Source organism: Salvia splendens, chromosome 13 (genome assembly GCF_004379255.2).
Source record: "Salvia splendens isolate huo1 chromosome 13, SspV2, whole genome shotgun sequence".
Taxonomy (NCBI): Eukaryota; Viridiplantae; Streptophyta; class Magnoliopsida; order Lamiales; family Lamiaceae; genus Salvia; species Salvia splendens.
Genome location: NC_056044.1, coordinates 5,113,740 through 5,123,958, shown reverse-complemented (window position 1 = coordinate 5,123,958; position 10,219 = coordinate 5,113,740). Strand labels below are relative to the sequence as shown.

General features: G+C 35.7%; 1 protein-coding gene and 1 long non-coding RNA gene across 3 annotated transcripts; both read left to right on the top strand.

Moving 5' to 3' along the window:
• The first annotated feature begins 191 nt into the window (after positions 1-191).
• Positions 192-7,457, top strand: LOC121761510 (chaperone protein dnaJ GFA2, mitochondrial-like). 2 transcript variants are annotated; one of them, XM_042157153.1, is made up of 18 exons: positions 192-611; positions 725-786; positions 881-958; positions 1,241-1,323; positions 1,406-1,489; positions 1,592-1,630; positions 2,126-2,221; positions 3,431-3,475; positions 3,551-3,638; positions 3,821-3,885; positions 4,034-4,108; positions 4,674-4,746; positions 5,580-5,671; positions 5,780-5,851; positions 6,368-6,424; positions 6,670-6,718; positions 6,802-6,868; positions 7,054-7,457. In XM_042157153.1, coding segments are annotated over exons 1-18 (1,242 nt in total). In that variant the 5' UTR covers positions 192-609; the 3' UTR covers positions 7,169-7,457. The 2 variants fall into 2 exon arrangements, with proteins under 2 accessions (XP_042013087.1, XP_042013086.1); XM_042157152.1 differs by having other exon boundaries at positions 693-786.
• An 812-nt stretch (positions 7,458-8,269) lies between these two features.
• On the top strand, positions 8,270-10,219 carry LOC121760224. The gene is made up of 3 exons (XR_006041841.1): positions 8,270-8,543; positions 8,860-8,930; positions 9,846-10,219. It is a non-coding gene; the product is annotated as an uncharacterized LOC121760224 (long non-coding RNA).

The following is a 10,219-nucleotide window of genomic DNA, read 5'->3' as shown; positions in this document are numbered from 1 at the left end:
TATTACGAATTACTCCCTCCGTCCCCGAATAAGAGTCGCTAATTTCCTTTTTGGGCCGTCCTTCATTAAGAGTCACTCTTCATTTTTACCATAAATGGTAGTAGGTCCCACATTCCACTAATTCACGCAACTCACATTTTATTATAAAATCAATATAAAAAGTGGGTCCCACATTCCACTAATTTTTTCAACCAACTTTTCTTTACATTTCTTAAAATTCGTGCTCGGTCAAACAACGACTCCTATTAGGGGACGGAGGGAGTAATATAAACGGATCGCCAAAAAATAGCTACATGTATTCACTTGTATCCATCTAAACAATTTATTTAGACTTTAATGTCATATCTAGTCCTATTGTGCTTTATATTCCAATCTTATTCATTTTTTTACTTTTGGGTTAACACTTAAATGATTTAACTTATGTAAAAAGAAACGAGTCATATAAATATATAATTATTTAATTTAGAGGTTTAGGGTTTATCGAGGGTTTTAGGGAATTTACAGAACATCTCTTTTCGGTTTCGCAGTATCAAGCAATGGCGCGATTCCAAGGCCACCGTCTCGCCCACCGCTCTCTCTCTTGCTTTCTTCTCCGCTACTCGCATTCACATGTACTATAGCTATACGTTTATTTACGCGGCTGCTTTAGCGCATCGACAATTCATATCTGTGTTATTCTAAAATGGTTGCAGTTGTGTGATTCGATCTTGAATGGCGCGTGCAGGAGTTTCAGCACCTCGCGGTCCTATCAATCCAGTGTTCCTTCGAATTCCAAATTAGGAAATGGTACCTCAAATTTGTATGAGCAATTGCTTTGTTGTTTTTTTCTTCCATCCTTGAATTAAGTGAATCGGATGCTCTTTGTTTCTATGAAATACAGCGGGCAGCGAGAATTATTGGCTGAAGCTGCGATTTTTCAATAATAATTTGGGTGCAGCGAGATCAATTCACAGCACTGGTAGTTTTTCTCTTTTTCCTTATTCTACTTTGCTTTTGGGATTAGGATTTTGTGATGTGGGTTGCCAATTAAGTTCATTGTACAATCGTTCGAATATACACGATGTTGATATTCTATAGTAACATGTATGGCAAGTGAACCGAACAAAGGAAAAAATATACTAGAATCTTGTTTATACATACGCATATACATGTGCTCACAGCTCACTGTCAAAAAGCTTAATGCTCACCGATATTCCTTTCCCCCTTACTTCTTGTTGTTCTATTGTTCTTTTCTGGTCAGCTCAATTGTCTAGAGATTATTATGATTTACTTGGAGTTAGTAAAAGTGCAACTGCTCCAGAAATCAAGAAAGCTTATTATGGGGTATGCTATTGTTCTGTCATGTTTATCCCAAAAACTGTCTGTCCAAGTGTTCCCAACCTATACGATTTATTTGATCGTGCAGCTTGCAAAGAAGTTACATCCAGATACAAATAAGGATGATCCAGAAGCTGAAAAGAAGTTCCAAGAAGTTCAGAAAGCATATGAGGTATGTGATCGGGTTACGATTTTGCCATGGTGAAAGTCTTAACTCCCCGATGATATACTTTTTCCTGTGTTTAATTGTGTTATGCGGTCCCACTCTTCATAGGTCTTGAAAGATGAAGTAAAGCGGCAGCAATATGATCAGGTGTACATCTCGGCTTATAGTTCCAAGAATTTGAATTGTGTATTTTGAGATCATGCATATGCATGCTATACCATGGTGAAAAAGGAATTTCACTTGAATTAACAGTGTCATTGTACTTCTTAAAAATACATAACGTCATCTGAACATCACAATGATCGTCTTTCATGTTTATTTGACTTGTGAGGATGATTTATGAAAAGGCCATAAATATGTGATCGCAAGCTCTTTTTGTTTCAATTAATACATCCTACTTGAGCTCTAGGGAATATAATCTAGAGCTTTAATATGAACTAGGTGGAGAAACGTATAAACTGAACGAATTTCAAAGTGCCTAGTGATATTGTTAAACCTGGACCTGTAGGAAAAATAGTCCGATTTGACCTTATGATTAATATAAGGAAGTTGATTTTGTTTGATTCCCTGGTTTTCCGCAAGCATCATGTATGCTAGTCTTATCTCAATCTAAATTTTCTGCCATAACCTTTTTGTTAACAGCTTGGGCATGAGGCTTTTGAACATGCTGGTAATGGTGAAGGTCCTGGGTTTGATCCATTTGGAGATTCTTTCCATGATATATTCAAAAACTCTGATGTAAGTGTGAGGTTAAATCTGTACTCCCTGCTGGTGCTGATAGTTACAACAATTGAATATTTATGAACGGTTTAATGAGTACCCTTCTAATAACTAGTGGGAGGGTGTGCGGCAAAACTTATAGATTGATGCTATGCAGTGAAGTAGCTTGTTTAGAAAAGGTCGTAGCTAATGCCATATTGACATGCAAAAATGTTAAAGTAGCTTGTTTAGGAATGTTAGTAACTATTGTAAGGTGCTGTGGTGGGAAAGGAAGAGACATTCTAATTGGAGATGTATTTTTGGTGGAGCCTTTACACAGTTTGTTCTTCATTATCTTTATCATTTAGTTTGTCTGTTTTTGCTACTTCACTAATTTGAAAAAGTTTCATTTTCTAGCCTCAAACCAAGTGTCTGGTCATGAAGTTAAGGTCTGTTTGCCACATTTGAATCAGAGAATGATAGTAGATATGCATGTTACATAATATTTTATTCGTGTTATTAGATATGCTTACTAACATAATGTCTATCTGCTTAAAAGATCAAAGTCCAAGAGAATGGAAGTGCTTGACACCCATTTCAAAGTTTAGTTTGAAACTATTACTAGACTAAATTACCCTTCGTCAATAATATATGCATGTGTGCACCACTGCACCTCTACTAACATAGTGGGTTAACTTATAAATGATTAAAATGAAAGATAATTTAGAGAAATAGCAATGTAATAAAGAGTAATAGAATATTAATGCGCTGAACCAAAAAGTGGATTAAGCATCCCTATAAGTGTGGGCAACATATGTCTTTTAAAAAGAATTGCATGTGCTTATATTTGTGTTTTAAGAGGAAATGTAATGAGAAAATTTATTGGAGAATGTCTGTATTAGTATATGGAAAGTGTAGCGGAGAACATTATGTTATTTTGGTTAGATTTTGAGAGAACAAATTGGAAAGGAATAGGGGATGGAGAACAATATCGAATGAGGCCCGAGTTTACGTCAAGTTTTGATTTAGTAGTATTGTGATGTGATGGCTAGCTATGTCGGGTGTTAGGCTATATATTTTTAATATCTTGATGTGTTATTAGAACTATGGGCACATATCAAACTGGCAGTAGCGTCCTAGCCTATTGGCTCACTGAACTAACACATTATTGTTGACTTAGGGGATGTGTATTAGTGTCATCTTCTCAATACTATTAACTAACTGCGGCATACCTTGTTTGGATATCAGATTTTCAACATCTTCAATAGTGACATGGGTGGCGAGGACGTGAAGGTTAGGAGTTGCTTCCATTGCTTATGTTGTATTCTCAATGGATTAGTTCTCACAAATTTTGTACACTGACTACAGGCTACGATTGAACTTTCCTTTATGGAAGCCGTCCAGGGTTGCACCAAAACAATGTCAATCATGACGGATTTGGGTTGCAATACTTGTGGTACTGTAATACATGTTTCCTCAAGGCTCAAACCAAAATTATTCAAAATCAATACACTTTCTGTGTGTATTAATTTATTATTTTGTCTGGACTTATGTGTTACTTGGTTTAATATTACCCTGAGGGAATATGCAATTTACTCTGATAATTCTTCTATTATTCTAACAGTAGATCATTATTAGGTGGAACTGGTGTTCCTCCAGGGACCAAGCCACAAACTTGTAAACGCTGTAGAGGTTCTGGCATGGTGAGTACCTTATATCACCACTAGGAGTTTTTAGCTCATTCCCCAACCTCCTGCGCTTGTCTAGGTTGCGTGCAACTTTTTTTTGGCTGATAAATAGCATGAGTCTTTGTTGGATTGAGTAAACCTACATATTGGTTTTCCTTGACAGGTTGTATCCCAAGCTGGGCATGTAACACTACAATCTACTTGTCCAAACTGTGGAGGAACTGGAAAAATTGTATCGGTATGTAGTTTTTACATTCCAGCATATGCTACTGGTTGCTTGAATATCTTCATGTGGACAGTTAATAGACAAATCAGTAGATGACTTTCAAGTTAGCTATCACAAACTAATTGCTAACTGAATGGTAATTGCGTCTACTTAAGAGTGGTAGGGGGGAATATCAGTGGTTGATCAGCATGGAATCTCCTCCTAGGAATCAGACTCATCCTTGTTAAAGAAAGCTGGTTACCAAAGCACATTGAAGTAAAGACTTTAGGTGCATAATTAAGCTCTATTAGCCACATTACGTGCATCTTTAGGATGCGAAAGTTTTGAACATGCATTTATTTCTGAAAACTGATTGTTAGAAACTCATGCTTTTAAAGTAATTGCTGATGAAGCATTAAGCACGCTCTGGTAGCTTTGCTCCAAAGAGGGAATGCTTGACAACACATTAATTTGTTAAAGGAAGTTCTTGCATTAGTTTGTGGCTTGTAAAACTAGTTAGTTTTCTGAATTGGATATTCAAAAATACTTACTATGGTCTGATGGTTACCATAAATATGCTTTTTTGCTGTTGTCACAGAGCTTATGCAAGTCTTGCAAGGGTAGGCGGGTAGTCAGAGGCACAAAAACTGTGAAGTTGAATGTCATGGCAGGTCAGTTGATACAGAATTTGTTCTTGTTGTATGTTCTATTTGGTTACTTAGTTTGTGGGAGTGTTATAACAACTTCAGCAGTTCCCGGAAACTTTGACATTAAAACATTCGACGACCTCAACCTCAAAAGACTTTTTTAAGAAAAAGAAAATATTTTTTAGTAGCAGGGAAGATATGTGTTAGCTTCGTAATAATTTTACTCCATCCATTTACTCTACTCTTATCAATTATTGATGTTTGGTCTCGTATAGGATCCCTTAATCCTAAACCCTACTTGAACCATTTTCCTTGAAATGATAAGTCCTCGCTGCATTGTTTCTCTGAAATTTCTTATGTGTGTGTTTGTGGTGGGAGGGGGAAGTGGTTCAAATAAAAACTTTTGTGAGAATGTGACAATTCTTGCATACCGAATCTATAAAATAACTGCAGGACCTATAAGTAATTCACAGTATTTGCTGAGTGTAGAGTTTAGTGCAGTTATTTTATAGGTTAAGCAGTTACTTTATAAGTTCTCATATTCTCACTATAAAAAGTTTTTTATTCGAACCAAGCCCTATGTGTGTGTGTGTGTGTAGGTTAAGCAGTTACTTTATAAGTTCTCATATTCTCACTATAAAAAGTTTTTTATTCGAACCAAGCCCTATGTTTGCGTGTGTGTGTGTATGTATTGAACTCTCAGGGGTCATGACACTTGAGGAGGGACTGGTGGTGGACGGTTAGTGTTTAAAGGAATAATAGCAAAAATGATTTCGGAATTAAATGGTTTGAAAACTTTATTAATTTTGTGCAAGATCTGTTATGGAGTACTGTATGTTCATGATATGCATATGCAGGGGTGGGCCATGATGAGACTATTAAGATGCCGAGAAATGGGGGAGTGGATCCTGATGGAAATCAGCATGGCGATCTTTATGTTAAGATCAAGGTTACATAATTAGATTCATAAATATCCCTATAATGGGTGTGTTTGTTTCAAGTGGCTTAAATTTGATTGATAGTTACACTCAGTTGTCATGCTGGATGTATTTTACAGGTCAGAGAAGACCCAGTATTTCGTAGAGAAGGTGCCGATATCCATGTTGATGCAACATTGAGCATCACTCAGGTATTACTAATGGAATTTGAGTCTGACATCATCTAATAAACAAGCTTACAATGAAGTTTAGATTGGCCAATGACAAGAATAGTTCTTGTTCATTGGTGTAAGAGACATGAGGTGGAACATAAGTAGCTGCTAAAACAAAAATATTGGGTTTCTGATCATTATCTAATATATTCATGGAAAGCTAGGTCTGCAATCATAACATTCTAAAGATAGAGAGCCAGTAAAAACTGAATTTAGTTTTTTGTTCTCGCTGCTTCCAGCAACCATTTCATGCTTGTTTCCCCTTCCTATCTGATGAGCATGTTGACTCCTTTGAGGTTACATGCTCTAACCTGACAAATGGGCCACTTTAAAATATTGTTTAATAATATTTTTCAAACTGGGTTGGTAGACAAATGACTGTAACAGGAAATATTGTTCGATTAAGTTTGTTTGTGTTTGGGAATGAAATGCTGATGGTTGTTTGGATGTCTATTTTTTCATTAGTGCATCCTTTATCTTGTTTCCTATTTTCAGGCAATTTTGGGAGGAATGATTCGGGTTCCAACTCTGACTGGAGAAGTTGTCGTAAAGGTTTGTTTAAATTTACTTCCTTTTAAAGTAAAAAGTACAAAAAAGGAACATAGTCTAGCAACTCGGTTCCATATTTTATTTTTTCACGTGTCTTTCCTCTTCTGATGTGTCTGGGTCGGATGGATGGTCTGGGGTTCAGTAGTTTCTTGTATGAGAGATGTGCTACAATCTATTAATTAATCTTCCGTACTTGTCACTCTTCTACTGAAGTTTGATTATCTGTTTTTGTTCGTAACCATCTGTAGGTACGCCCTGGCACTCAACCTGGACAGAAGGTTGTTTTGAAGAAAAAAGGTAAAATTTCACCTGAACTCGCAGAATCTCTACATTCCTGAACTCTTAAATGTGCAATAACATTCCTCAAATGTGTTGTGCAGGGATCAAAGTAAGAAACTCGTTTTCCCTTGGAGATGAATACGTCCACTTTAAAGTTAGCATTCCAACGTAAGTACCCAAAACTAGACCAAAGTTCTATTACCATTACTCTTGCTGCTACTTGTCCTGTTCTCACAATTTCTTAGATTGGATTGTTTCATGGTTACTTCATACTAGAACTATTATGTCGACTGTGTGAGAATTATTCAAGAAACTTGACGTTACAAACGGACACTTTGTTATTCTTGTATCAGAAACTTGACCGAAAGGCAACGCCAATTGGTGGAGGAGCTTGCTAAGGAAGAGCGAGGGAAAGATGATAAAGAAGACGAAGATGATAAAGAAGAGGCAGCAGTTGCAAGTGCTTGAGTTGTATCCTGTATTTGTTGAGAGAAAAAGAAACTACAGAGCCTCGTCAGTTATGGAGGTGCAATTGTTTTTTAATTGAAAAGCTTAAATATATATTTAAGGCATCAACTTTCGTCAAGATCATATTTATCTGTGTTGGATTAGCTCATGAATTTTGTAAATATTCATTACTCTGCTGGGAAAATTTTGATGTTTGTTTATGTAGCCTTTAGAGGCTGATGTAATCTCCTAAAATTCATTCAGTAATTCCCAATGTATTAATTAATGAGATTTCCATTCTAACTGTTTATGTGATTGTTTAACTGTGTTCATATTTCAAGTTCAATTGTGTCAAACTATACCATCTGTGTCTACAATACAGACACCTACTTTGGACAATTCCTACTTATTTATCCTCGTACTTGGTTGTGATGTTTTCCTAAAATAAAAATAAAATCCTTCCGCATCTGCAGTTCAAGAGAATGTCTTTAACTACAAATAAAAATTTACATCTCCAAAATGAAGCTTTTCAATAGTGCGCCATCAGCTTTTTCTACCTCTTCAGAACAGTCTGAGAAAATTAAATAAATAGTTAGTTGGATTAGAAGATAATTTAATCATAGCAGCATTCACATCGACACAAATCTTTGCAAGAATATTTTGTATTCTTATGTGACCTATGTGTCAATCGGTTTAGTTATAAGGATCGAGTTCATGTTAAATGTTAAGGATTCTAATATTAAAGACGATACTGTGATGGATCGGTTTCGATTAAAGAATTAGAATCCGGTGTATTGATAACCCTCCTCTCTTACCTCTAAAATAAGTATATTATGATATTATGTATCATAATTATATACAAGTATATATGAATAGTTCGTTATAGTATATATATGTATATGTACGAAAGGTTTTATTATATGTGTACAGGGGTGCATTACCCTCCTTTTAACACCTTAGTATAAAACAAAGGACTAATATACACCCTAGGATCCATTAATCTAATGGTTTAGATTAAATCCTAGACGGTACATTATCATACTAGTTTCGTACATCGCGGGGCAAATTTGGTATAACATTATTGGACGGTTCGGTTTCTAATTAGCATCTGCATTTGGATCATTCACGGGATTTCAACTCCCAGTCATTTCATTCCCCTCCCACTCTCTCCCCCCATTACTTCCACCCTCTCTCCTCCCTCAGTAGGAATCGTCCCTAACCCTAGTCGCCGCCTCCTTCCAAAGCTGCTTCTACCTGCCGTCGTCTCGACCAACGACCTTTGTCACGGCGAATCGGTGACCATCTCGACGAGGGAATCCCGATGTATACCCAACAAATTCAGTTTCGGTGACAGAAGCATTTCAATTAACGTCTGATTTCAACTGCGGGGTGAAAGGTAAGGCCGTAACATTAAGTTTGCCTCAATTTCCGGTAGATTCATATTTGAGGAATTGCTGTTTTAGTACATTATGTGGTATCAAATTTGATTTCTAAGTTTGTTTGTGTGGATTATGGTTTTTCGTTGGTTGAGGGCTTTTGCTCTAAAATTGAAGCTTTTGTCAAATGATTTTGCACTGAAATTCTCCTTCCAATTTTCTTCCTCCTTGTCGTTTTTTGGTATGCAAGTATTGGTCATTCTTGATTCCCCCTTTTGGTGTATGCTGCCTTTTGTACATTGGCTTATTCAACAATGATTTTTTGATTTCATTCAGTTTCTGAAGAACTTCCTACAAAATGGTGAACAATCGAAACATGTCGAAGAGGCCTGCTAGTCAAACGACAAGTAATCTACTTTTTTGTTTCAAAGTATTGCTTAGACATTGTTAACCTCATTCTGTACATTGTTGTATGTCATATGCTACATTATACCACAACATTTACGCATTATTTAAGAAAATCCCATTTATGTTACATCATCAATGCAGTTTAGTTCATGAATAGAGTACATTATTTTGTGTTAAAGGTTCATCATGCTAAACAAAATTTGATGCTTTCTTCGTAGTAGCAGAGTACATTGTTTGTTTGCAGTTTGTGGGTTAACCTTTATTTTGGCGAAGTTTTAGTACATTATTATTGTAGGACTCATTATCGTTTGTTTTGTTGTTGCATTATCGAAACATTTATGGTACATTATGTACACAGTTTTGTACATGATGTTGTTATGCTACATCATGTCTGCACATTAGTACATCATTTGATACTGCATTATTACCTTATAAATATACATTGTTTCAAACCACATCAGTAACTTTACTCCTACTATTAGTGAATATTGTTTTTATGGGAAATGATGTATACACTTTAGTACATGAATAGCTTCTGCTGATATTACTGTTGTTGTGATACATCATGTTTGGAAATTAGTATACATTACTCATGGTAGCTTATCTGTACATCATTGGAGTACATTATTCTTTGATAAATGTACATTATTGTTTCTGTGCAGTATTTTGATTAAAAAGCTACATTTAGGGGTTGTATTTGTACATTATTTCAGTAGGAAACAATGCTACATTATTTATGCATACTTGTACATGACTTTAAACATCATTTAGATAGATTAGTACATCAATTGATGCTAATTTTATGCATCACGTTCTGTTACATCATGTAGCTAGATCTGTACATCATGTTCTATTACATTATTTAGCCATAGATGTACATTAACTGATATTGCATTGTATGTGGTCCTGAGTAGGTTCAACGAGTGCAAGAATCGATTCGAGGATGACTTTGATGATGATATGCCCATTGTATTAATGCAACGACAAGCTTTAAAGATGTTAAATGATGTGCTACATTATTATTGTGTTGTAGATTATAATGTGCGAAAATTGTATTTTAATGTAGACTATAATTTGTTTGATGAGGAACAAAAGTTATATCCATTCTCTAAGGGTTTAATAGTCCATGGGGCTAAGGTGTAATACCAACCCAGTAGCACATCGTTCACTAAGGGCAAGGAGTTAGAGCCGTTCTTGTAGGATTCAATTATTTATTGTTTTGTGTAGTAGTTTCTGTTGTATTCTGACACTTAATAGGTTACACTATTCAGGTTAATTGTTACATTAA

Coding starts and splice junctions, on each gene's coding strand:
- LOC121761510 (XM_042157152.1), top strand. CDS start 537: ATGGCGCGATTCCAAGGCCACCGTCTCGCCCACCGCTCTCTCTCTTGC. Junction 3,476..3,550: donor TGGGTGGCGAGGACGTGAAG/GTTAGGAGTTGC, acceptor CACTGACTACAG/GCTACGATTGAACTTTCCTT. Junction 6,719..6,801: donor GGTTGTTTTGAAGAAAAAAG/GTAAAATTTCAC, acceptor TGTGTTGTGCAG/GGATCAAAGTAAGAAACTCG.